The following is a 27,661-nucleotide window of genomic DNA, read 5'->3' as shown; positions in this document are numbered from 1 at the left end:
TGGGTGAGGGTGGGGTGGTGGGTGACTCTGGGGGGGGGGGGGTAGTGGGTGAGGCTCAGGCGCTGTTGGACAGTGACTCCTGGCCAGTTTACATCTCTTCTCTCCTGTTAGTAAGTGGTGACCTCTGATAGGACAGTCACTCCTGTCAATCACGGCAACTAACCCAGTTGGTGCCCCTTCCCTCTCTTTTCTAATGTATATTTCGATGAATTTTGAAGCGTTCAACAACAAGCACTTAAAAAAGGGAGGGGTGAATGTTGCTGGAGTGCATCTCCAGCACTTTAGAAAGATGGGTGTGAGCCACCAGAAATATCTGGTCATTGAGGTGTGGTCACAAACCCATTCCTGCACAGCTACTGACCGCAGCCACTGAAGGGATTGTCTGATCACAGCTTTGGGTTACTGTCTTCTGACACCAGCTGCAATGTGTCAAATATCAAAGGGCAATCCGTTTTTAAAAACTTGAATCGTGGGATGTGCCCATCACTGGCTGGGTTCATGGCCATCATTAGACTCTTAATTCCACTTTTTTTCTCATTGAATTCAAATCGCTCCACCTGCCATGTTAGGATAAGCTGTTTGTTATTAACATCACACACTGCCAGGAGGCTTTGGAGAGGGTACAGAAGAGGTTCAACAGGATGTTGCCTGGTATGGAGGGTAGTATTAGCTATGAAGAGAGGTTGGATACACTCGGTTTGTTCTCACTGGAACGATGGAGGTTGAGGGGCGACCTGATAGAAGTCTACAAAATTACAAGGGGCATAGACAGAGTGGATAGTCAGAGGCTTTTCCCCAGGGTAGAGGGGTCAATTACTAGGGGGCATAGGTTTAAGGTGCGAGGGGCAAAGTTTAGAGGAGATGTGCGAGGGAAGTGTTTTACCCAGAGGGTAGTGGGTGCCTGGAACTCACTGCCGGAGGAGGTGGTGGAAGCGGGGACGATAGTGACATTTAAGGGGCATCTTGACAAATACATGAATAGGATGGGAATAGAGGGATACAGACCCCGGAAGTGTAGAAGGTTTTAGGTTAGACGGGCAGCATGGTCGGCACGGGCTTGGAGGGCCGAAGGGCCTGTTCCTGTGCTGTACTTTTCTTTGTTCCGTGTTCTGAGGTGCTGCAGACATACAGCCACTGACTGTTTCCTGTGTTAACGGCAGAGTGGTTGCGTTATTCCTGGGAAAGGAGTGGAGTGGGGCTGCAGCGGATAGAGAGCGAATTGGTTTGGGATGAAGTCCCGAGTTTACACAGCCCTCTGTGATGAGCTCAAAGATGTGCAGGTTAGGTGGCTTGCCCCTCAGAGTCCAAAGGTTAGGTGGGACTGGGAGGAGAAGTGGGCCTAGGTTGGGTGCTCCTTCATAGGGCTGGTGCAGGCTCAATGGGCCGAATGGCCTCCTCCCACACTCGAGGGATTGAATGATTCTCTCACGGGTGAGAGTTTGACTGAGAAATCTGAACTCGTCACCAATTCCCGTGTTGGAAAATCAGGAGAGAAGTCACGTAGGGCTGCGAACGGACAGCATCTTGTCCCAGGATGCCTCAATTTGCTTCCATTTCTGCTTATTTTTCCCAAGCTCCGGGAGTTCCATTGGCCACTTGTGGGGTGCTGCAGGAAGCTTGAGGCCTGGCTCTTTTCATAATAATAATCTTTTGTTGTCAGAAGTATGAAGTTACTGTGAAAAGCCCCTAGTCACCACATTCCGGCGCCTGTTCGGGTAAGCCGGTACGGGAATTGAACCCGCGCTGCTGGCCTTGTTCTGCATCACAAACCAGCTGTCTAGCCCACTGAGCTAAACCAGCCATTTTTTAATTTTAAGGTGGGGAGAAAACTTATCCATTGAACTCTCGCTATCCACCCGAGTGACAAAATTGTGCCTGTGGGGGGGGGAAGGAAAGGTTACTGATCCAATAGGAAAGGAATCCAGGCTGGTGAGTGGCGGTCAGGGTGAACAGGTCAAGGTGCAAACATGGGGGACTCTGGGAAACAGTGTCCGAATTTCTGTAGGGTTGAAGTTCAACCACTGAAGCAAAGTGCGCCCAATCGCACTGCTCCGATGTATGAAAACCCGGAGCTTGTGGGACTGGGGGAAATGATCCTGATCCATCCAAGGTGAAGAGAGAACAAAGATATCCCGAGATGGATACTCCCGATTTGTTCCGTGTTGAGAAAATCTGAGATATTCTGGGTTCGGAGAAATTCTTGCCACCCGATCCTAGTGTTCCTCCTGGAAAGCAATGGGAATTGGGATAGTCTCTTGGAATAAGTGGCGTGTGCAGTGATCTAAGAAAAGATCTGGTTCTTTGCAGGACTTGGAGGTGAGTCCGTTGGAGCTGAAGAACATTCTCAACAAAATTGTGTGCCGACGTAAGTAGTGGATTTATTTCCGTGGCCTTGCCACTGCCCCCCCGTATGATGCGATCATGTCAAATTGGTCTTTGTGTAGTCTTTATTGGTTTTGTGTAGTCTTTATTGGTCTTTGTGTAGTCTTTATTGGTCTTTGTGTAGTCTTTATTGGTCTTTGTGTAGTCTTTATTGGTCTTTGTGTAGTCTTTATTGGTCTTTGTGTAGTCTTTATTAGTGTCTCATTACCACAGCAATGAAGTTACTGTGAAAAGCCCCTAGTCGCCACATTCCGGTGCCTGTTCGGGTACACGGAGGGCGAATTCAGAATGTCCAATTCGCCTAACGGCGCGGACTTGTGGGAAGAAACCCACGCAGACGTGGGGAGAACGTACAAACTCCGCACAGACAGTGACCCAAGCCAGAAATGGAACCTGGGACCCTGGCGCTGTGAGGCAACAGTGCTAACCACTGTGCTGTCGCGACACCCGGAGGGGTTCAGCGTGGCTCAGATGGTGGCCTTTTCGAGACTGAAGCAGAAATTTATTACTGCAGAACCTTGACCTAATACCTAGGGGGCGAATGGAAATCTTGCCGATCCTGGTTCTAAAATTACCAATTGCTCGAGCATCATTTTTGAAGGAGAATTCCACCCTTTGTGAAGAATTGTTTTCCAATTCCATTCTGAAAAGGTCTGCTTTTTATTTCTGAAGACCGTTGTCCCCTGGTCCTCGACTCCCCATCTCTCCCAACAAGCTGAAACAATGTCTCTCAATCTGTTCCACTTAATATCTTAAAAACTTTAATCTCAGCCCCCATTATTATAGTCTGTTTAGTCTCTCCCTGTAGCCTAACCCTCTATTCTAGTAACTCTATGCTGTATTTGGAGCGCTGCATTTTTTTTCTGCAGGTGTTGTCCTTCAGGTCAGGTGTCAAATTCCCATCTTTTGTTGTTTCCTGATGCTGACAAGGCCGTAATCTGTTCCCAATCCGAGTGGTTTGCCACACCAGAGGGCTGGAAGAATCGATGAGATTGGGTCTGGAGGAGAGGTTGGATAAACTCGGTTTGTTCCCACTGGAACGACGGAGGTTGAGGGGCAACCTGATAGAGGTCTACAAAATGATGAGGGGCATAGACAGAGTGGATAGTCAGAGGCTTTTTCCCAGGGTAGAGGGGTCAATTATTAGGGGGCATAGGTTGAAGGTGCGAGGGTCAAGGTTTAGAGGCGATGTGTGAGGGAAGTATTTTTACACAGAGGGTAGTGGGTGCCTGGAACTCGCTGCCGGAGGAGGTGGTGGAAGCCGGGACGATAGTGACATTTAAGGGGCATCTTGACAAATACATGAATAGGATGGGAATAGAGGGATATGGACCCCGGAAGTGTAGAAGGTTTTAGTTTAGACGGGCAGCATGGTCGGCACAGGCTTGGAGGGCCGAAGGGCCTGTTCCTGTGCTGAACTTTTCTTTGTTCTTTGTTCTGTACCAGCCTCCCCGAACAGGCGCCGGAATGTGGTGACTAGGGGCTTTTCACAGTAACTTCATTGAAGCCTACTCGTGACAATAAGCGATTTTCATTTTCATGTAGGCCAGACCGGGCAAGGGTGGCAGATTTCCTTCCCTAGAAGGGGAAGGAACTAGATGGGTTTTTACAACAATCGCTGATCATTGTCATGGTAATAATTACAGAGACTAACTTTATTTAGATTATTGAAGAGCCTGATTATTTAAAGATTTGGCATTCTGGCCAGCATTAGTTGCTCAAGCAACATAATCGAGCAGAACTATTGGTCATAGCTTACATTGGGATTTTGGTGCATTTTAATTGACACTTATTGTGATCCTGGACCAGACCCCAGCAGCTGCAAGGACACAGGACAGAAACCCCAGTATTTTATTTACTTAGTAAGACTGCGAGGAAAGGATGCTTGCCTCCAGAAGTAACATCACACACAAATGGAGACATGGTATATTAAAACAAACTTTATTACTAACACAGGATTGAAATAACTTTTAACATCATATGAGAAAATAGTCTAGAATTACCGGATAAACAATGCGTAACAATAACAAAGAAACACTAACTCCTAACTGCTATCTTTTATCGCCACTCCAGCAAAAACCATCTCTGGTCAAAATCCACTTTTCATTAGTTAGCCAACCCAGGAATACTTGCTTTAAAGAGATGTCTTGGATGAAGTGCATTGAGAGATCTTTCAGGAAACCAGCTTGCAGATTCTTGTCTGTGTCAAACTACTCTTTAACCTGCCAGACTTTTCAGAAGCTGTTCTCTCCACAGGCAGAATCTTTTTGACTTCACTGCTTTGAGAGAAACTGCTAGTCTGTTCACAGACGGATCAAAACTCAACTCTAGCTCAACACCTGACTGCTTCAGCCACTGGCTCCTCCCATGAACTACATCCTCATCTTAAAGCTAAACACAATGTCTCTAATTATCTACTCCCCAGGGAACCTTCATTATATGAACGTAATTCCATTTGCTTCAGATAAACAATATTAATGGTTGGAATGGAAAATGGTTCCATTGGAATGGAAGATGGGTTGGTTTAGCACAGGGCTAAATTGCTGGCTTTGTCCAACCTGCGCATGCGCGGCTGACGTCATCGGCCGCGTCAGCCGCCGTGACGCTTGACGTGTGGCCTTGACGACCGTCGTCAAGGCCGCGCTGCCGTGACGCACTGGACCGCACTCCTAGCCCCGCCCGGGGGGGGGGCGAGAATCGGCCCCGGAAGTGGCCGTGAAGGCTGCCGTGGGTCACGGCCTGTCCCACGGCAGCCTTTACGATTCTCCGCATTTGCGGAGAATCTCGCCCGTAGTCTTCAATGAGAATCGGCTCTCGTCCTTCAGAAGTGCTGGGAATATGGACCTAATGTCCCCATCCCCTCCATGTAGAGACTGGCGTGATGATGAGAGAGATTGGCCAGTTTCTGATTCCATCCTTATCTGGTTGTTTTTGGATGCAATAGATTCCTGGTGTTAATTTTGATGCTGAATGTTTTATTCTCACACAGATGCCGATCTGAAGACTGATGGCTTCAGTCTGGAATCCTGCCGCAGTATGGTTGCTGTTATGGATGTATCCTCCTGCGAAAGGCAAAGCTGATTTTCACCTCCCAAACACTGGCTGAGGGGCTCGACCTGTTCATAATGTCCCAGCCCTTTCTTCCCCCCCCCCCCCCACTGAATCCTGATGGATGATTCCATGCTCCATCGCTCGTGTGTCCCGGGCTAGTTGACTTTCATCGGGGGGGGGGGGGGGGGGTGGTGGCGGGTAGTGACGGGCGGGAACGTAGCCAAACTTTTCCCAAGTCGCAAATGACAGCTTGTGTGAAACCAAACCATCTCCTCCTTAACCGTCCTTCAGCTTCTAATCAAGTTATTGCACCACCTTGCTCTATAATACTTTCACTCATCCAATTCCATTCTTCCCTGTCTAATAATAATAATCTGTATTAGCGTCACAAGTTCGCTTACATTAACACTGCAATGAAGTCACTGTGAAAAGCCCCTAGTCGCCACATTCCGGCACCTGTTCAAGTACACAGAGGGACAATTCAGAATGTCCAATTTACCTAACTGCACGTCTTTTGGGACTTGTGGGAGGAAACCGGAGCACCCGGAGGAAACCCACGCAGACACGGGGAGAACATGCAGACTCCGCACAGACAGTAACCCAAGATGGAAATCGAACCTGGGTCCCTGGTGCTGTGAAGCAACAGTGCTAACCACTGTGCTACCGTGCCGCCCATTGTCATTGTCGAAGTCTTGTTGTATCAAATGCCGTTTGCCCATCACCCCTGCGTTCGCTGAGATTTTCTAGAATTCGCTTCCCAGTCCTGAGCCATTGTCTCTGGGGTCGCCTCACATTTCTCATCGCCGCCCCTCAAGGACACCCCTGGCTTCCGCGTTTGCCAGAGGTTAGCTCTCCCTCACCAACCCCTCCTCCACCGTTGCTAAACTGTCAGATTGGCCTATCCAACATCCAGTTCTGGATGAGCAGAAATGTCCTCCAATGAAATATTGGATAGCCCGAAGCTATTGTTTAAGTTCCCTGTCCCAAACTCTATTCCCTCTGCCTACCAACTCCATCCCCTGCCCTGGGAACAGTGCAAGGCCCATTGGTCAGTTGGCTAACGTGGTGTTACGTCTGGCCCCGAGGTGATGACCATATCTCAGCCGCCATGAACACTGCCTTTTTCAATCGTTAACCTCGCTCAATTCTCTCATACCTCCGCTAATCTCTGAAACCACTATCCACGTCTTTGATACTTCCATTTTCTAACCTCTTGAGCTTTAGACCAGAGAGCTTTGGATGAACTATGTCTTAATCTTGTACCAAATCCCCTTGTCCGCTGCTCTACACTGGTTAAGCCGTGTCTCTCTTTTAAAATTCTCCTCCTTGTTTTCAAATCTCTTCCTGGCCTCGACCTCCCTTCCCTCTGTAATCTTCTCTGATCAAACCTTGTCTCTCTAAGTGGAGATATGTTCTATAGAATATAGAACAGTACAGCACAGAACAGGCCCTTCGGCCCTCGATGTTGTGCCGAGCAATGATCACCCTACTCAAACCCACGTATCGACCCTACACCCGTAACCCAACAACCCCCCCCCCCTTACTTTTTAGGACACTACGGGCAATTTAGCATGGCCAATCCACCTAACCCGCACATCTTTGGACTGTGGGAGGAAACCGGAACACCCGGAGGAAACACACGGGGAGGACGTGCAGACTCCACACAGACAGTGACCCAGCCGGGAATCGAACCTGGGACCCTGGAGCTGTGAAGCATTTATGCTAACCACCATGCTACCGTGCTGCCCCCTGAAGCACCCTCTGAACCCACAATCGTCTGATATGTTTCTAATGACCTCTTGAGCACCCATTGACTCCTGCTCCATTGACTCCTTTAAATTTAAAATTCTCGCTCTCCCTTCCGCTGGTCTCCGCTACATGTCCTACCCCACCAGGGAGCTCCTTCAATTCTCATCTGTGCATCTGCAAACCCCCTCCCCGTTTAGAACACACCTTAAGATCCAACTCTTCCTCTAGGTTTTTACTCACCTGTCCCGAAGGTGGTCCCCACGTGACTTGCTGTCAAATTTGGTCTGATCATTCTCCTGCGAAGCGACTTGGGGCCCTTCTACTTTTAAGGTTGCTATGTAAATGCAACTCTTTGTGAGGCTGGTTTGAACCTTGTGTGTGTTTGACTGAGCTTGTTACACTGCCTTAACTGAGTGGTCCAGGCCGACAGCACTGGGAGGCTGGGTTTTGAAGAATTTAAATACCTGTGGAACAAGATTAAGATGTGGCAGGTATGTATATGCCAGAGTAGAATGTGTACGTATCGATATCTGTGTCTGTATTTGGCTCAGTATATGCTGGGTTATTGCCTCCCCCAGGCTCATTGTGACCTGGTTGTACTGTGATAGTGGCCACAGTGTCTCTAAGAATCCGTGAATCAGAATGTTCCACGTTCAATGGATAGCAAGTCCTTGCTTTTAAAAAGAATTTAGACTCGATTCATTGTGCATAATGGTATATATAAAGGCCAACATATCAGCAAAGCCAGACCTGACCAGTGTGAGATACATTTTATTAATAATAATCTTTATTTCACAAGTCGGCTTGCATTAACGCTGCAATGACGTTACTGTGAAAATCCCCTCGTCGCCACATTCCGGCGCCTGTTCGGGTACACAGAGGGAGAATTCAGAATGTCCAATTCGCCTAACCAGCACGTCTTTCAGGACTTGAAACCGGAGCACCTGGAGGAAACCCATGCACACACTGGGGGAACGTGCATAGACAGTGACCCAAGCCGGGAATCGGACCTGGGACCCTGGCGCTGTGAAGAATCCAGAATTCTCTTTCCAGCCAAAAGCTGCTGGGACTGGGGCAGTACTCCAGAATGAGACAAAATAAAGTGCAAGGGATCCTGGGCTTTATAACTAGGGGCAGAGAGTAGATACGCAAGGTCACGGGGAACGCAAGGTCATGGCGAACCTTCAGAAAATGCCGAGTTAGTCTCAACTGGAGTATGGTGTTCAATTCAGGGCACCTCTCTTCATAGAATCATAGAATTTACAGAGCAGAAGGAGGCCATTCCGCCCACTCAGTCTGCACTGGCCCTTGGAAAGAGAACCCCATCTCACCTTTTTGGACACTCAGGGCAATTTAGCATGGCCAATCTACCTAACCCTGCACATTTTTCGACTGCGGGAGGAAACCGGAGCATCCAGAGGAAACCCACGCAGACACTGGGAGAAGGTGCAAATTCCGCACGGGCAGTGACCCAAGGCTGGAATTGAAATGAAATGAAAATGAAAATCCCTTATTGTCACGAGTAGGCTTCAATGACGTTACTGTGACGTAAGCCCCTAGTCGCCACATTCCTGCGTCTGTTCGGGGAGGCTGGTACGGGAATTGAACTGCGCTGCTGGCCTGCCTCGGACTGCTTTAAAAGCCAGCGATTTAGCCCAGTGTGCTAAACCACCCCCTGGACCAGTGGCAGTATGGACCAGTGTCCCTGGCGCTGTGAGACAGCGGTGCTGACCACTGTGCCGCCCACATGTTCCCTCAAGGGACATAGGGGGGCCTCACGGTAGCATGGTGGTTAGCATCAATGCTTCACAGCTCCAGGGTCCCAGGTTCGATTCCCGGCTGGGTCACTGTCTGTGTGGAGTCTGCACGTCCTCCCCGTGTCTGCGTGGGTTTCCTCCGGGTGCTCCGGTTTCCTCCCACAGTCCAAAGATGTGCGGGTTAGGTGGATTGGCCATGCTAAATTGCCCGTAGTGTAAGGTTAATGGGGGGATTGTTGGGTTACGGGTATACGGGTTACGTGGGTTTAAGTAGGGTGATCATTGCTCGGCACAACATCGAGGGCTGAAGGGCCTGTTCTGTGCTGTACTGTTCTATGTTCTATGTTCTATGAGTGAACTGGATTGGTTTTTAACAACATGATCACCTTTTACTGAGGCTTTCAGTTGTATATTTTCAATTGAATTTAAATTCCACCATCCTGCCATTGTGGGATATGAACCCGTGACCTTGGACCATTAACCTGGGCCTCTGGATTGCTTTGTCTGAACTTGTTGCCACCTCCCCCAGACTCTGGGTAGAGTTCCAAGCACTGAGCTCTAACAATCCTACACTTACTGATTCCCTTGGAGAAGTGATGTACCTTGCGGCATGATTCCTGATTAATGTCATCCATACGGATCTCTCTTGCTCCAGCACTATGAGCTTCGCTTCCACCCTGGGAAAGTATTTGCATTGCCAACACTGGCCAGTATCACTGGGCTGCTGGGAAGAAGTGTAGCTACATGCCTGCCCGCTGGGCCCCCTGCTGGGATATGTATATCCGCTCATCGTGGACACGCGCCAAGAGTAGACATTGAGTTGAGGTGCGCTATAGGGTGAATAATGCAATTGCTGTTCTGCTGAATCTGTGCCTTGGACTATCTGTTCTGTCCCCGTGTGGTGTTTGAACTAACTGTGTAACTCCCCTTCGCAGGCTGTCTACAAAAGATATGATGCTGACCAATCGGGAACAATTAACAGCCAGGAATTGCCTGGGGCGTTCGAAGCTGCAGGTGATACAATCTGACCGGCGTCCTGGCCAGCCCTGTACGGTGGGGGTGGCGGTGGGGGGGGGAGAGGGAGAGAAGAAAAGGGGAGAGGGGGGGAGAAGAGGGGGGGGGAGAAGGGGGGAGGGGGGGGAGGAGGGGGGGGGAGAAAAGGGGAGAGGGGGGGAAAAAAGGGGAGAGGGGGGGGAGAAGAGGGGAGGGTAGAGAAAGAGGGGAGAGGGGGGAGAAAGAGGGGGGAGGGAGAAAGGGGGGGAGGGGGGGAGAAAGAGGGGGGAGGGGGGAGAAAGAGGGGGGAGGGGGGGGAGAAAGAGGGGGAGGGGGGGGAAAGAGGGGGGGGAGGGGGGGGGAAAGAGGGGGGAGGGGGGGGAGACAGAGGGGGGAGGGGGAGGAGAGAAAGAGGGGGGAGGGGGGGGGAAAGGGGGGGGAGGGGGGGAGAAAGAGGGGGGGGGAAGAAAAGGGGAGAGGGGGGAGAAGGGGGGGAGGAGAAAAGGGGAGAGGGGGGAGAAAAGGGGAGAGGGGGGAGAAGAGGGGGGAGAAGAGGGGGGAGAAAGAGGGAAGAGGGGGAGAAAGAGGGAAGAGGGGAGAAAGAGGGAAGAGGGGAGAAAGAGGGGAAGAGGGGAGAGGGGGGGAGAAAGAGGGGGGGGAAGAGGGGGAGGGGGGGAGAAGAGGGAAGGGGGGGAAGAGGGAGGGGGGGGGAAGGGGGGAAGAGGGCATATCTGACAGCATTTTACAACACTTCTCTATGTGACACGGATGAATCCTCCGCCTTCAATTGCAAAATGTTTGTTTTACCATAGACGCACGGCAATGCAGAGAGAGGCCATTTGGCCCATCAAGTCTGCCAGCCTTCTGAAAGACCACCCTTTCCAAGCCCCATCCTCCCCCCCCCCCCCCCCCCCCCCGACATTGGTGCAACCTAACCTTGACATCTTTGGACTGTGGGAGGAAACCGGAGCACCCGGAGGAATCCCACGCTGACATGGGGAGGAAGTGCAGACTCTGCACAGACAGTGACTTGAGGTCAGAATCGAACCCGGGACCCTGGCGCTGTGAGGCAGCAGTGCTAACCACGGTGCCGCCTGGAGGTTTATTATCTCCTGTGTGCCCTACTCCTTTAAAAGTCTCTCAAAGGGAACCTTATTAAGTGAGTTTTGTAAATTGTGGCGTTATCAAATGGGCAGCCCACCTCCATTACTTGAAATATCGCATCGATATTTGAGACTCATAGAACATACAGTGCAGAAGGAGGCCATTCGGCCCATCGGGACTGCACTGACCCACTTAAGCCCTCACTTCCACCCTACCCCCGTAACCCAATAACCCCTCCTGACCTTTTTGGTCACTAAGGGCAATTTATCACGGCCAATCCACCTAACCTGCACGTCTTTGGACTGTGGGAGGAAACCAACGCAGACACGGGGAGGACGTGCAGACTCCGCACAGACAGTGACCCAGCCGGGAATCGAACCTGGGACCCTGGCGCTGTGAAGCTACAGTGCTAGCCACTTGTGCTGCCCGACTCCACTTTGCAACCGTTCTGCGTGCTCCCTATCCGTGGCATTCGAGGTAAACATTGGTGTTTAGAATACCCATTTGATAAATTAACAGATTCTATTAAAAACTCCCCAAGGCCATTGCGGGTTTTTTTTTTTACATAGAACAGTACAGCACAGAACAGGCCCTTCGGCCCTCAATGTTGTGCCGAGCCATGATCACCCTACTCAAACCCACGTATCCACCCTATACCCGTAACCCAACAACCCCCCCTTAACCTTACTTTTATTAGGACACTACGGGCAATTTAGCATGGCCAATCCACCTAACCCGCACATCTTTGGACTGTGGGAGGAAACCGGAGCACCCGGAGGAAACCCATGCACACAGGGGGAGGACGTGCAGACTCCACACAGACAGTGACCCAGCCGGGAATCGAACCTGGGACCCTGGAGCTGTGAAGCATTTATGCTAACCACCATGCTACCGTGCTGCCTAAAACCAAACTCTCCAATGTTTCTACAAGAACGCCTCCCAGATCTGCCGTCTCTATCGAGGGCGGCAGCCGCAGCCCGTTCTGACTAGGGCATCTATCGCCATTCTTTCTTGCTGGCTCAGAGCCTTGGCACTCCCTCCTGTAACAGCACTGCAGGCATTCTTCCACTGCCAACTTCTCATGGGAACCAAATGGATGATCAATAAATGCCCAGGCCGAGAATGCCCAGCTTTAAACCAGGAGCTGTGCCTGACGGGACCTTGTGGCTCGGAGAATGATCTCCACGCTGTGGAGACGACGAGTTGGGCAATGTTTTTGCTCCTGACTAGAGTCCAATGACAGCTGAATGCGATAGGAAATATACCACTCGGAGCTGATATTACGCTCGTCAACTTCCAATTGGAGAGGGGTGGTTAATAATAATAATCTTTATTCTCACAAGTGGGCTTACATTAACACTGCAATGAAGTTACTGTGAAAATCCCCTAGTCGCCACATTCCGGCGCCTGTTCGGGTACACTGAGGGAGAATTCAGAATGTCCTATTCACCGAACAGCACGTTTTTCGGGACTTGTGGGAGGAAACCGGAGCACCCGGAGGAAACCCACGCAGGCACAGGGAGAACGGGCAGACTCCGCCACAGACAATGACCCGAGCCGGAAATCACCTGGGACCCTGGTGCTGTGAAACACCAGTGCTAACCACTGTGCGGCCGTGCTGCCGGATTCAATCCTAGCCCCGGGTCACTGTCCAATCTGGAGTATTCCACATCTCATAGACTCTCATAGAATTTACAGTGCTGAAGGAGGCCATTCGGCCCATCGAGTGCACCGGCCCCTGGAGTTTGCACATTCTCCCCGTGTCTGCATGGCCCCCCCCCCCCCCCCCCCCCCCCCCCCCCCCTCGCCCCACACACACCCAAAGATGTGCAGGCTAGGTGGATTGGCCACGCTAAATTGACCCTTAATTGGAAAAGAAATTGGGTACTCGAAATGTATATTAAAAAAAATTGCAAATGGAGTTGTGCATGGGTCAGGTTTGGGAGGAAGGTGGACACGGTGTGGTTGTACCCGAGTACGAATCGTTAGAAGAGAGCAGTAAACGGTGAAGATTAACCTGATCCAAGTTGTGACTCCGAAGTGGGGGGGGGGGGGGGGGGAAGATGTAGCGTTCCCCATGGGGACAGCGCAGGCTTTGCCGAGGTTTAACCTTCTCTCTTATCTCAGGATATCCTCTGAATGATGACCTTTACCGGTTGCTGTATCGCCGATACGCCAATGAATCTGGAGACATGGACTTTGACAACTACATTGCCTGCTTAGTCCGTTTGGATGCAATGCTCCGTAAGTGGGATTTCTTTGTCACCTGTTGAACGTTTGGGAATTATAAGGACGCTGGTCAAATCTGACCGGAATAGGTCTTACCAAGCTGTGTTCAGATTCTGTAAGGCAGCAACATTGAAGCTATTTGTGGGTTGCTGCTGTGTTTTGAAGCTGATATTTTCAGTGCGTGCTAATTACATAGAACATACGCCGACCCACGTTAACCACCCTAACTTCCACCCTATCCCTGTAACCCAATAACCCCTCCTTTTTGGACACTAAGGGCAATTGATCATGGCCAATCCACCTAACCTGCATGTGTTTGGACTGTGGGAGGAAACCGGAGCACCCGGAGGAAACCCACGCACACACGAGGAGAACGTGCAGACTCCGCACAGACAGTGACCCAAGCCGGGAATCGAACCTGGGACCCTGGCGCTGTGAAGCTACAGTGCTATCCACTTGTGCTGCCCACAATCTCTGTGCAAAACAGATTATCATGGATTATTATTGTCATGGAGGTTTGACCAGACTGGGACTCTTCCGATCGGATGACCTGAAAGTTACTGAGCCAGTCTGCCTTTTGTGCAGGTGCTTAAAGCAAGGGGCCACTAAAATGTCAGTCACGAATAAACCCAATAGGGAACTCCGTAGAAACGTCTATCACCCAGAGAATGGCGAGAATGTGGAATGTATGTTTTGGGATGAATGGGTGTATTTAAGGAGAAGCTAGATATTTACACAAGGGAGGAAGGAATCAAAGGGTATATTGATGGGACCAGAAATGCTGGAACACAGGAGTAGGAGCAGGCCATTCAGCCCCTTGAGCCTGTCCTGCTATTCAATGGCTAATCTGTGGCCTACTTCCAAATACCTTCCTTTGGCCTATATCCCTTCAAAGGGCAGCACGGTAGCATTGTGGTTAGCACAATCGCTTCACAGCTCCAGGGTCCCAGGTTCGATTCCCGGCTTGGGTCAATGTCTGTGCGGAGTCTGCACATCCTCCCCGTGTGTGCGTGGGTTTCCTCCGGGTGCTCTGGTTTCCTCCCACAGTCCAAAGATGTGCAGGTTAGGTGGATTGGCCATGCTAAATTGCCCCTAGTGTCCAAAATTGCCCTTCGTGTTGGGTGGGGTTACTGGGTTATGGGGATAGAGTGGAGGTGTTAACCTTGGGTCGGGTTCTCTTTCCAGGAGCCGGTGCAGACTCGATGGGCCGAATGGCCTCCTTCTGCACTGTAAATTCTATGAATACTTTCCTTCACAAAAATCTACCTATCTCAGATTTAAAATTCACTGATCTAGCTTCAGCTGCTGTTTGTGGGACAAGGTTCCAAACTTCTACCACCCTTTGAATGAAGAAGTTCTTCCTAACGTCTCTCCTGAACGGTCTGGTCCTAATTTTTAGCCTAGTCTTCGAATCCAACCAGTGGAAATAGTTTATTTGTATCTACCCTGTCTTTCCCTGTTAATATCTCGAAGACTTCAATCAGATCGCCCCTCAGCCGTCGAAGCTCCAGAGGAAACAGGTCTAATTTGTGTAATCGTGATCCCTGGCACCACTCAGCAGATCGAGTAGCAGCTGTGGAGAGAACAAGCTAACGGGTGGAATCATCTATTGGAGGCGAGGGTCTCGGTGGCGAGGGGCTTCCCCGGGAGACCAGTGCTCGCTACCTCATTTTGGAAGGCCCATTGTCCCGATGAGTCTTGTGCCAATCGGAGGACTGGTGGGCAATCCAGCTGGCAGAGGTGGGAAGTACTGCCCACCCAGAGCAGCTGGCAGCTCCTGTGATCGACAGGAGGAAGCCTTGGCGGCTGTTGGAACAGCCCACTGGAGTTCCGGGGGGAAAGATTACGTGACTTGGGGTGGGTGACGCCGTGGGTTGGGGGGAGAGGGGGGAGAGGGGGTCCAGGGTTATCGGAAGCGAGGGAAAGTGGGTGATTCTTGGTGGGTAACCCTCTCTCTGATTCCTTCGGTTAGGAACGGAGTGCTTTTGATCGAGGCTTCGCCCCCCCCCCCCCCCCCAACCACCGTGGGGGTGGGGGGGGGGGGCAATGCACGCACTCTTACAAGCTATCGGGAACCCTGGCTGGAGCTGGGAGGAGGCATAGAACATAGAACAGTACAGCACAGAACAGGCCCTTCGGCCCTCGATGTTGTGCCGAGCAATGATCACCCTACTCAAACCCACGTATCCACCCTATACCTGTAACCCGTAACTTAAGAGGTCATGAATAGGCTGCTTAATGGTCTGGGTGGATGGGTGAGAAGGTCAACCATGGGGCTCCCCCCAACCCCTCCCAACCCCAGAATTTTAACTCTGGAGGTGCCTCACTTTCTTACCGAATTAAATGTCCGCCTTGTCTCCAAGCTCACCACCCCCAGGACCAGAAAATTCTGCCCCAACATTTCGGGGTGATAACCTTTCATCAGAGCAGTCTGACCTCTGATGAAAGATCCTCAACCTGGAACGTTATCTCTGATTCTCCCCTCCCCCCCCCACCCCCCCACCTCCCGAAGCTACCTGACCTGCTGAGTATTTTCAGCGTTTTCTGGTCCCAGATTTCGAGAATCCGCAGTATTTTTCAGTTGAGTTTGCGATACGTTGATGGGGTTAGATATGGAGGGGTGGGAGGAGCCACACGGAGCGTAAACGAGTCGGGCCAGGTTTTCCGCCTGTAAATGTGACGCGAGAATCCCTGCAGTGCAGAAAGAAGCCATTCGGCCCATCGAGTCTGCACCGACCCTTCGAAAGACCGCCCCACCCCGCTCCCCGTAACCCCAGCCTAAATTGCCGATCCACCTAACCTGGAGCGCGATAATAGATGGGATTCCTTTGCCATTATCAGCCGGGGTTCGGGGATCGAGGGGAGCTCTTGGGTTGAAGGTTAGAGGGAAGACTGTGTGACAGGCCCTGCCCCATTTATTGTTTGTTTTTTTAGGAGCTGGTTTAAGATCCAAAACACATGATTCCCCAAACCGGAAATGAATTGCGTGTTTGATAAGCCGACTCTTTGTTTCGCATCTGTTCGGGGTTTAATCCGACCTCGTGGAAGCATGTGGTTTAAAAAGGCACATTTCTCTGCAGTGAGATTTACTCTTAATTGTACCCTCGAGCTGACTTCAAAAGAAAAAGCTTTTTGTGCAGATTTGTTTGGAGAGGAGGAACAGAACATCTTCTAAAATCTGTAATCAGCCCAAGCTGTCATTTCATTACAATCGAATCGTTAATCAGAGAGCACAGGATGAGGCCATTCAGCCCATCATCTGCCTCTCTGCTTTGAAGGAACTCTCTAACTAGTCCCAGTCTCTTTGCTCTTTTTTTTGCCATTTTCAAGTACTTACCTAATTCTCCTTAACAAAACCTACAATTCAATCTGCTTCCATTTCCAACCATGCTTTTTCATAATTGTGAATTTAAAATGTTTTTGATCTGTTTTTGGGGCGTCTTGTTGAAGCTGTACAAGACGTTGCTAAGACCTGGCATGGAATATGTGTTCAGTTCTGCTAACCTAATTATAGGAAGGATATTGTTAAACTGGAAAGAGTGCAGAAGAGATTTACCAGGATGCTCCCAGGACTTGATGGTCTGAGTTATAAGGAGAGGCCGGATAGGCTGGGACTTTCCCTGGAGCCAGGAGGCTTAGGGGTGACCGTGGAGAGGTCTATAAAATAATGAGGGGCGAAGATGAGGTAGATAGTCAACATCTTTTCCCAAAGTTAGAGGAGTCTAAAACTGGAGGACATATTTGAAGGTGGGAGGGGAGAGATACAGAAGAGACCAGAGGGGAAATTTCTTCACACACAGGGTGGTGAGCATCTGGAGCAAGTAGAGAAGGTATAATTTTGTCCTTTTCAAAAAAACAAACAAACAATTAGACAGTTACATGGGCTGGGTGGATATATAGAATCATAGAATTTACAGTGCAGAAGGAGGCCATTCAGCCCATCAAGTCTGCACCAGCCCCTGGAAAGAGCACCCTACCTAAGCTCCACACTATCCTCTTTATCCCCTTAACCCAACCTAATCTTTTTGGACACCAAGGACAATTTATCGTGGCCAATCCACCTAACCTGCACATCTTTGGACTTGTGGGAGGAAACCGGAGCACCCGGAGGAAACCCACGCAGACACTGGGAGAACGTGCAGATTCCACAAAGACAGTGATCCAAGCCGGGAATCGAACCTGGGACCCTGGAGCTGTGAAGCAACTGTGCTAACCACCGTGCTACCGTGCGGCCCACGGTATAGAGGGATGCGGGCAAGTGGGTCTAGCTTAGTGATAGAAACTGGGCGACATGGACAAGTTGGGCCTGTTTTCATGCTGTAAACATCTATCACTCTATTTTTTCTCTCCCTCTTTCTCCAACCCCCGGTCCCCTCCCCAGTCCAGCCATCTGAGAGTTTTTTAATCACTACGCCATTTTAGGTTTTTTAAATTTATCGTGCCGTGGGATGTGGACATCGTTGGTGCGGCCGGCATTGTGTGCCTGTCCCTAATTGCCCTTTGAACTGGGCGGCTGAGAGTTGACTACGTTGCTGTGGGTCAAAGAGCCCCCTGCTGGCCAGGCCTGGTAAGGACGGCAGATTTCCTGTGCTATGGTAAAGCTGATGGGGTTTTGCAACAATCGATGATGGGTTCCCCTCTGGCCACCATTACCGAGACTAGTTTTATATTCCAGATTTTATTCATCAAATTTAAACTCCACCAGCTGCCATGGTGGGATTCGAACCCCCGCTTCCAGAGCATTAGCCCGGGCCTCTGGATTACTAGGCCAGTGACATCACCACATGATGACCTCCATGATCCAATGGGTTTGAAGCCTCGGAAACACCAATTATTTCATAGAATCATTAAATTTACAGTGCAGAAGGAGGCCATTCGGCCCATCGAGCCTGCACCATCCCTTGGAAAGAGCACCCTACCCAAGCCCGCACCTCCACCCTATCCCTGTAACCCAGTGACCCCAACTAATGTTGAGGACACTAAGGGGCAATTTAGCGCGGCCAATCCACCTGACCTGCGCGTCTTTGGACTGTGGGAGGAAACCGGAGCACCCGGAGGAAACCCACGCAGACGCGGGGAGAACGTGCAGACTCCGCACAGACATTGACCCAAGCCGGGAATTGAACCTGGGACCCTGGAGCTGTGGAACAACTGTGCTAAACACTGTGCTACCGTGCCGCACATGCCCACGGTGAAAATATAAACATGAATGAAATGAAAAATGAAAATCGCTTATTGTCACGAGTAGGCTTCAATGAAGTTACTGTGAAAAGCCCCTAGTCGCCACATTCCGGCGCCTGTCCGGGGAGGCTGGTACGGGAACATCAGCTCTGTTCTGTCTGTGCCCCTAATTCAGACCAAACATCCAGCTCGCGTCTCCCTCTGGGCGATGTCTTGATTTTTTTTTTAAATTCCCCCCCCCTTGTTTTTAAACTCCCCCATGATTTTGTGCCTTAGAACCTTTGCAACCCCGACCAGGCCAGCAAACCCGAGATTTGTGCTCATCCAATTCTGCGCGCGCCCTGATTTCCTCGGCCCCGTTATTTGGTGGGCTTGCCTTCAGCTGTCTGGGCGCTGAGCTCTGGAATTCCCTCACTCGCCTCTCCAGCCTCCCTTCCTCCTTTAATTTCTTTAAAACCTACCGCTCTGGTCACCCATCCCGATATCTCCTGTGTTGGCACGGAGTCTGATTCGCTCGGTGATCGGACCTGTCGGGTGTCCTGAGGCATCTTTTTACTCCGTTGAAGATGCGGCCTAAATGTGTCATCGTTGGCGGAAGCTGGTCGGACTTCACTTCTTTTTATTCTGTTTTGTTTGCAGGATCATTCAAAACCCTAGATAAGGACAACAATGGCTCCATCAAAGTTAACATCGTGGAGGTAAGGTTACCCGTTATAACTCCAGCAATGATTACTGGTATAGGGTGGATACGTTGACTTGAGTAGGGTGATCATTGCTCGGCACAACATCGTGGGCCGAAGGGCCTGTTCTGTGCTGTACTGTTCTATGTTCTATATAATACCGTAGGAAGTCTTACAACACCAGGTTAAAGTTCAACAAGTTTGTTTTGAAAGGATTTCAATTACCTAGCGCCTGTTTGACCTTATCCTCAAGATCTTAACTTATTCCACCAACTAGTGGAAAAGATATGGAGGAACAGATTTGTAGTGAAAATTAGGTGAGTTGCAAAAATCCTAGAGCCGTCATAATGGGAGACTTTATTCCAAAATGGATATTGTCCTACAAAAGGGAAGAGTGTTGAGAGTTTCTAATGTGTGTTCAGGAGAGTTTTCTAAGTTCCAGTCCATTGGGAAATGAGGCACTGCTGGACCTGGTTCTACAGCTCACAACGAGGCCCTTCTGCCCATCGTGTCTGTGCTATCCATCAATCACCTATCTATTCTAATCCCACTTTCCAGCACGTGGTCCGTATGCCTGGTAAACGCCGGTGTTTCAAGTGCTCATCGAAATGCTTCTTAAATGTTGTGAGGGTTCCCGCCTGTATCCTATCAGGCAGCGAGTTGCAGACTCCCTCTGGGTGAAAAAGATTTTCTTTAAAACGTTTCTCCCCATCCATGTCCCTCCATATTTTTGGACACCTCATTCAGGTCCCCCAGCCCCTAGCACCAAGGACAACAACCCCAGACTATCCAGCCTCTCTTCAGAGCTGAAACCCCCCCGGCCCAGGCAACAAGCTGAAACCCCCCGGCCCAGGCAACAAGCTGAAACCCCCCAGCCCAGGCAACAAGCTGAAACCCCCCCAGCCCAGGCAACAAGCTGAAACCCCCCCAGCCCAGGCAACAAGCTGAAACCCCCCCAGCCCAGGCAACAAGCTGAAACCCCCCCAGCCCAGGCAACAAGCTGAACCCCCCCCAGCCCAGGCAACAAGCTGAACCCCCCCCAGCCCAGGCAACAAGCTGAAACCCCCCCAGCCCAGGCAACAAGCTGAAACCCTCCGGCCCAGGCAACAAGCTGAAACCCCCCCCCAGCCCAGGCAACAAGCTGAAACCCCCCAGCCCAGGCAACAAGCTGAAACCCCCCGGCCCAGGCAACAAGCTGAAACCACCCAGCCAGGCAACAAGCTGAACCCCCCCAGCCCAGGCAACACGCTTTGAACCCCCCGCGCCCAGGCAACAAGCTGAACCCCCACAGCCCCAGGCAACAAGCTGAACCCCCCCCGGCCCTGGCAACCAGCTGAAACCCTCCGGCCCAGGCAACAAGCTGAAAACCCCCAGCCCGGCAACAAGCTGAAACCCCACCCAGCCCCAGGCAACAAGCTGCAAACCCCCCCCCGACCAGGCAACAAGCCTGAAACCCTGGTCCGGCACCAGCTGAAACCCTCGGCCCAGGCAAAGCTGAAAACCTCCGGCCTCGGCAACAAGCTGAATACCTCCGGCCCAGGCAACAAGCAGAACCCCCCCAGCCCAGGCAACACTGCTGATAACCCCCCCAGGCAAACAAGCTGAAACCCCTCCGGCCCAGGCAACAGCTGAAACCCCCCCGGCCCAGGCAACAAGCTGAAACCCCCCCAGCCCAGGCAACAAGCTGAAACCCCCCCCCCCGGCCCAGGCAACAAGCTGAAACCCTCCGGCCCAGGCAACAAGCTGAAACCCCCCCCAGGCCCAGGCAACAAGCTGAAACCCCCCCCAGCCCAGGCAACAAGCTGAAACCCCCCCCAGCCCAGGCAACAAGCTGAAACCCTCCGGCCCAGGCAACAAGCTGAAACCCCCCCCCCCCGGCCCAGGCAACAAGCTGAAACCCTCCGGCCCAGGCAACAAGCTGAAACCCCCCCCAGCCCAGGCAACAAGCTGAAACCCTCCGGCCCAGGCAACAAGCTGAAACCCTCCAGCCCAGGCAACAAGCTGAAACCCCCCCCGCCCAGGCAACAAGCTGAAACCCCCCAGCCCAGGCAACAAGCTGAAACCCTCCGCGCCCAGGCAACAAGCTGAACACCCTCCCCCCCCAGCCCAGGCAACAAGCTGAAACCCCCCCAGCCCAGGCAACAAGCTGAAACCCTCCGGCCCAGGCAACAAGCTGAAACCCCCCCCAGCCCAGGCAACAAGCTGAAACCCCCCCAGCCCAGGCAACAAGCTGAACCCCCCCCAGCCCAGGCAACAAGCTGAAACCCCCCAGCCCAGGCAACAAGCTGAACCCCCCCCCAGCCCAGGCAACAAGCTGAAACCCTCCGGCCCAGGCAACAAGCTGAAACCCCCCAGCCCAGGCAACAAGCTGAAACCCCCCCCAGCCCAGGCAACAAGCTGAAACCCTCCGGCCCAGGCAACAAGCTGAAACCCTCCGGCCCAGGCAACAAGCTGAAACCCCCCCAGCCCAGGCAACAAGCTGAAACCCCCCCAGCCCAGGCAACAAGCTGAAACCCCCCCAGCCCAGGCAACAAGCTGAAACCCTCCGGCCCAGGCAACAAGCTGAAACCCTCCGGCCCAGGCAACAAGCTGAAACCCCCCCAGCCCAGGCAACAAGCTGAAACCCCCCCAGCCCAGGCAACAAGCTGAAACCCCCCGGCCCAGGCAACAAGCTGAAACCCTCCGGCCCAGGCAACAAGCTGAAACCCCCCCAGCCCAGGCAACAAGCTGAAACCCCCCCAGCCCAGGCAACAAGCTGAAACCCCCCCAGCCCAGGCAACAAGCTGAAACCCTCCGGCCCAGGCAACATACTAATGAATCACCTCTGCCCCCTTTCTGAGTTGGCTGGCATGTTTAGCCCGTGCTGATGCCGTGTTGGCTGGCATGTTTAGCCATTGCTGATGCAGTGTTGGCTGGCATGTTTAGCCATTGCTGATGCCGTGTTGGCTGGCATGTCTAGCCTGTGCTGATGCCATGTTAACTGGCACGCCAACCCCGTGCTGATGCCGTGTTAGCTGACATGTTTAGCCAGTGCTGATGCCGTGTTGGCTGGCATGTTTAGCCCGTGCTGATGCCGTGTTGGCTGGCATGTTTAGCCAGTGCTGATGCCGTGTTGGCTGGCACGTCAACCCCGTGCTGATGCCGTGTTGGCTGGCATGTTTAGCCAGTGCTGATGCCGTGTTAGCTGGCACGTCAACCCCGTGCTGATGCCGTGTTAACTGGCACGTCAACCCCGTGCTGATGCCGTGTTAACTGGCACGTCAACCCCGTGCTGATGCCGTGTTAACTGGCACGTCAACCCCGTGCTGATGCCGTGTTAACTGGCACGTCAACCCCGTGCTGATGCCGTGTTAACTGGCATGTCTAGTCCGTGCTGATGCTGTGTTGGCTGGCATGTTTAGCCCGTGCTGATGCCGTGTTAGCTGGCATGTTTAGCCAGTGCTGATGCCGTGTTAGCTGGCACGTCAACCCCGTGCTGATGCCGTGTTGGCTGACATGTTTAGCCAGTGCTGATGCCGTGTTGGCTGGCACGTCAACCCCGTGCTGATGCCGTGTTGGCTGGCATGTGCAGCCCGTGCTGATGCCGTGTTGGCTGGCATGTTCAGCCCGTGCTGATGCCGTGTTGGCTGGCATGTTCAGCCCGTGCTGATGCCGTGTTGGCTGGCATGTTCAGCCCGTGCTGATGCCGTGTTGGCTGGCATGTGCAGCCCGTGCTGATGCCGTGTTGGCTGGCATGTGCAGCCCGTGCTGATGCCGTGTTGGCTGGCATGTGCAGCCCGTGCTGATGCCGTGTTGGCTGGCATGTGCAGCCAGTGCTGATGCCGTGTTGGCTGGCATGTTTAGCCCGTGCTGATGCCGTGTTGGCTGGCATGTTTAGCCAGTGCTGATGCCGTGTTGGCTGGCATTTCTAGCCTGTGCTGATGCCATGTTAGCTGGCACGTCAACCCCGTGCTGATGCCGTGTTGGCTGGCCTGTGCAGCCCGTGCTGATGCCGTGTTGGCTGGCATGTGCAGCCCGTGCTGATGCCGTGTTGGCTGGCATGTGCAGCCCGTGCTGATGCCGTGTTGGCTGGCATGTGCAGCCCATGCTGATGCCGTGTTGGCTGGCATGTGCAGCCCGTGCTGATGCCGTGTTGGCTGCCATGTGCAGCCCGTGCTGATGCCGTGTTGGCTGGTAGGTTTAATCACTGGAAAGAAATGCTGCTCAATCCAGTGTAGAGTTTCTATGGGTCGTCCTTGACGGATTGTCTCCAATGAATTTGGACTCTCTTCACCAACAGTGTTAGATGCTTGTCCTGAGTTGACTGGTTCACTGTCCTATCAGAACCGTAAACTTTGTTCCTCCTGCATTTGGGATTCTAACCTTTGACTTGATCCAAAGTGCACGGTCGGGTAAGCAGGGAACCTCTCTATAGGGAAGTGCAAACTTTCCACATTGTCAAACAAACAGAAACTCTCGGTAACTTGGGAGGAAGGTTCGAACACGGTGAAGGGTGTATCTGGCAGCCAGGCGCCTGACCAAGGAAACTAGGTCTTCTCCCAAGTGTGAAGGAAGGAAGTTTGTGTCAAATAATGAAATAAAATTCGCTTATTGTCACAAGTAGGCTTCAAATGAAGTTACTGTGAAACGTCCCTAGTCGCCACATTCCGGCGCCTGTTCGGGGAGGCTGAAGAACAGAACAAAGAAAAGTTCAGCACAGGAACAGGCCCTTCGGCCCTCCAAGCCTGCGCCGACCATGCTGCCCGTCCTTCGGGAATGGGAATTGTCTCTTGTTTTGGATTTGCTTTCTGAATGCGGGCAGGGGTGGCATTTATTTTCGCCCCCCCCCCCCCCCCCCCCACGTTCCCCAGGGGTACAATTGAGTGGTTTGTTAAACACTAGAGGACCGACGAAAGGTTATCGGGGGGTTGGGGGGGGGGGGGGGGGGGTTCGGCATGAATGTGGGGTTGAGGTTCCAATCAGATCAGCCATTATCTTATTGAATGGCGGAGCAGGCTCGAGGGGCTGAATGGCCTACTCCTAATTTGCATGTTCGTGCGTTCACAAAAGAGTCAACCATCTGGGGGGGCGGGACTGGAGTCAAGTGGGGAACATTGGGTTTCCTTCACGAAAGGTCATGGGTTAAACAATTATGGTTCAACAAACAACTGTGAGGCCTGGATAGAGTGGACATGGAGAGGATATTTCCACTTGTAGGAAAAACTAAAACCAGAGGCCACAATCTCAGACTGAAGGGACGATCCTTTAAAACAGAGATGAGGACTAATTTCTTCAGCCAGAGGGTGGTGAATCTGTGGAATTCTTTGCCGCAGAAGGCTGTGGTGGCCAAATCACTGACTGTCTTTAACGCAGAGATAGATGGGTTCCTGATTAATAAGGGGATCAGGGGTTATGGGGAGAAGGCAGGAGAATTGCCCATAGTGTTGGGTGGGGTTACTGGGTTATGGGGATAGGGTGGAGGTGTTAACCTTGGGCAGGGTGCTCTTTCCAAGAGCCGGTGCAGACTCGATGGGCTGAATGGCCTCCTTCTGCACTGTAAATTCTATGATATGATCTATGAATGGGGATGAGAAAATGTCAGCGGAATAGACTCGATGGGCCGAGTGGCCTAATTCTGCTCCTATGCCTTATGGTTTAATCCAAAGGCTTTGGTCACTTCCGCTAGATTTTGAGTTTTGTTTCCCTGTTTTAATTTTAAATTGAATTGAAATTCACATTGCCACGGCGAGATTGGAACTCGTGATCTCTGCATCATTTTTGTCCTGGGTTGCGAATCTGGTGATCGAACCCGCGCTGTTGAATATGTGCACAGGCTGGTCCCTTACCGTGATTCATGGAAATTGGGCATTTAAGGATGTTGCAAATGGACAATGGTGACTAATGGCTTTTCCCCCATTCTCTGTTTCCAGTGGCTGCAGCTCACCATGTACTCCTAAAGCACCCGCCTCGAGATCAGCCCTTCAAAGAGAACTGGAGATCGCTTTGTTACTCATCTAACAGATAGCTGAAGAAACGGCCCTTTGCTTGGCTGAGTGGGAGTGGGCGGGTGAAAATATATTTTTCTGCATGTCGGCGTTTTATAGTTACTGAGATATCCACGATGTCCGCTTGTTGGAACAGAGGCTAATCTTGACCGTTCTGAAGCTCCACACTTCCTGATAGCTGCGCTTGCCAAAATTAAAAAAAAAAAGGTATTGTTTGAGGGAGAGAGCTGTGAAAACGGGAGGTTAAAGGAACCAGGAAATCTACAAACGCAGGTCGAGTCAGTATTTCTGACCAGGGCTTTGTCATCTCCTGTTCCCTCCACAGATACCATTCCCCCATCCCCCTCACTTCCTAAGGATTTCCCGTTCTCGATTTCCAGCGACTACAGTTTTCTCCTCTTGCTCGAACCCGCTACCCTAAACATTCCCATGTGCGTTGTGCCTTTTGAGCAAAGGCAAGTTTCTAAACATTGCAAAGGTTACTGGCGTGTAAAACGTTTTAATTTTTATGGAGTGTTCATTGTCCCCTCCCTGCCCCCCCCCCCCCCCCCCCCCCCCCCCCAACAAAGAGAACAATCTTGAAGCATTGCTGTGCATCTCGTTGAACCTGGTTGGGGGGGGGGGGGGGGGGGGATATTGTGTGCCAAGCAGTGTTCATGAAGGAGAAGAGCACAATTTATGGCGACCAGTTCTCTCTGCCAGTACTTGGAGCTTTGGAAAGGTCAAGCTTATTTTTGCAATCTTGTGCTCTGTGGGGGGGGTTGTTAAGGTGTTTACCGCTGTCATGTATCTGAATCTGTTCGATGGTATACTGTCCTCCTGTTTGAATGCTCTTGGATCTTGCCTGGTTTATTTCTCATTTTTAAACCGATTTATTTATGATCCCACGACGCCAGTGGCCAGTGGCTCTCCCTGGAGATCTTTATAACCTCAAAACACGTGAGCCCCCGGCAAAGATCTGGTTGTATTGCCAAAGGCGTTGTGTGAATGATCTTTTTGAATCAGGATTATTCCGATGATTCATTTCCTTCGCCTGTGTGCAGTTTTGAAGGATGTGCCTTTATGACAGTCTGACTGTGCACTCTTCCAATATACGGGGAGCTGATCATAAAAGGGTTTGTTAGCGCAGTAGAGGAGGCCATTTGGCCCATTGAGTCCGTGCTGGAGCTCTGTAGAGCAATCCGGTTGATCTGGTCAGTTTCTTTCCCTTTTTTGTACAGCTGCCCAATGCCATTGAGATGTCAATGCCAACAGTTTCCTGTTTACATCACAAACCTTTCCACTTGATCTCTATGAAAAGCCCATACTCCATCGCCCTCGTTTGCGTTTTGCATGGCTGGAGGTAACGAGACAATTCCATCATCTCGCCCTTGAAATTGTCGAGCCTATTTGGCCACAGGTGACGGACTGTGCTTTCCCTGAGGCCAGGCTGTCATGGGTCGAATACTCAAGTGGTGCCAAAGTGTGTGGATGTTGGGCGGCAGTCCATGAACCAAAGCTACTGATTGCTTGAACTGGGAACATTAAGTCCTAGTTGCTGTATTGCCAAATCATGTGAGGGAAGCTATCTTTGTTCTTTGATGACGTCTTGTTGGGCACTGGGTGACCATTGTACCTGCCAACGTGCGACAGGTGGCAAGGAGACTGGGGGGGGGGTTGTGAATAAATGGATTTTAAATTGCTAATCTGCACTTGGTGCTGTTCACCTGTTTTTCTCTTGTGATTTTTAATAAAAGAAAATCTATTAACCTTTTGTTAAAAAAGTGTATATTTTACCAACTGTACAGTATTAAAAGGAACACTCCGATTACAGCTGGAGTACTGTGTATGGTTTTGGCTATATCTTTGCCGTGGGGTACAGTGAAAGTTTGTTAGGTTGATTCCTGGACGAGGGGTTGTTCTAGGAGGAGCTCTCGAGCCTATAACCCTCGATTAGAGAAATGAGAGGCGGTGTCATTGGAAAAATATAAAATTCTCTTGAAGGCTCGACGGAATCGACACTCAAAGGCTGCTCACCAGGGGTTGCTGATGCAGAGTCGAGGATTGGATTCACAGGGCCTGCTTCGGCCTTTCCTATGTCCTCTGGACATCGATGGAGTTTGCAGCAAGGCCGGTTGGGTTCCTGTGTGAACCGTGTCAGGTTCAGAGGGGTTATGAACCATGGGTTTGTTCTGGAGTCGGACATGTTTTGATCGGTTGGTTTCAAGGCTGTGGCCAACTCCACACTTAAATGATCATACAACATCTGTGTTTAATGCAGTGATCGATGGGGCTTTGTTCTTGAAACATGAAATTGGCCACCATATTGAAAATGTTTAGATGCATTAGAGTACGTTATCCAGTGGATAAAGGTGTTGGCTGCATTCAATGTGCCAATTGGACCCTGTGCTTTTACTTTAATATGGCTGAGCAGGCAAGTGAATGTGGAAGAAGCAGTGAGGGCCAGGGGCCTAACACCCCAGCACAGAACTGGACCAAAATCCCAGGAAACCAACCTGCCAGCCTCAGCACCTTCCCAACCTCAGCCTGCCCCACCACCCTGTGCTGGAAA

At 51.4% G+C, this 27,661-nt stretch overlaps 1 protein-coding gene across 1 annotated transcript in view; it reads left to right on the top strand.

Annotated features, from left to right (window-relative positions):
* capns1b (calpain, small subunit 1 b) overlaps positions 1 to 25,655 on the top strand; it is a 38,105-nt gene extending 12,450 nt beyond the window's left edge. Inside the window, exons 5-11 of the mRNA XM_038785900.1 lie at positions 2,308 to 2,365; positions 5,372 to 5,436; positions 7,605 to 7,673; positions 9,875 to 9,953; positions 13,164 to 13,280; positions 19,086 to 19,144; positions 25,036 to 25,655. Of these exons, the coding sequence (XP_038641828.1) occupies positions 2,308 to 2,365; positions 5,372 to 5,436; positions 7,605 to 7,673; positions 9,875 to 9,953; positions 13,164 to 13,280; positions 19,086 to 19,144; positions 25,036 to 25,062 (474 nt within the window). The 3' untranslated portion in view covers positions 25,063 to 25,655. The remainder of the gene's footprint in view (positions 1 to 2,307; positions 2,366 to 5,371; positions 5,437 to 7,604; positions 7,674 to 9,874; positions 9,954 to 13,163; positions 13,281 to 19,085; positions 19,145 to 25,035) is intronic.
* The last annotated feature ends 2,006 nt before the right edge of the window (positions 25,656 to 27,661 follow it).

Source organism: Scyliorhinus canicula, chromosome 27 (assembly GCF_902713615.1).
Source record: "Scyliorhinus canicula chromosome 27, sScyCan1.1, whole genome shotgun sequence".
Classification (NCBI taxonomy): Eukaryota; Metazoa; Chordata; class Chondrichthyes; order Carcharhiniformes; family Scyliorhinidae; genus Scyliorhinus; species Scyliorhinus canicula.
This window is presented reverse-complemented; position numbering and strand designations above follow the sequence as displayed.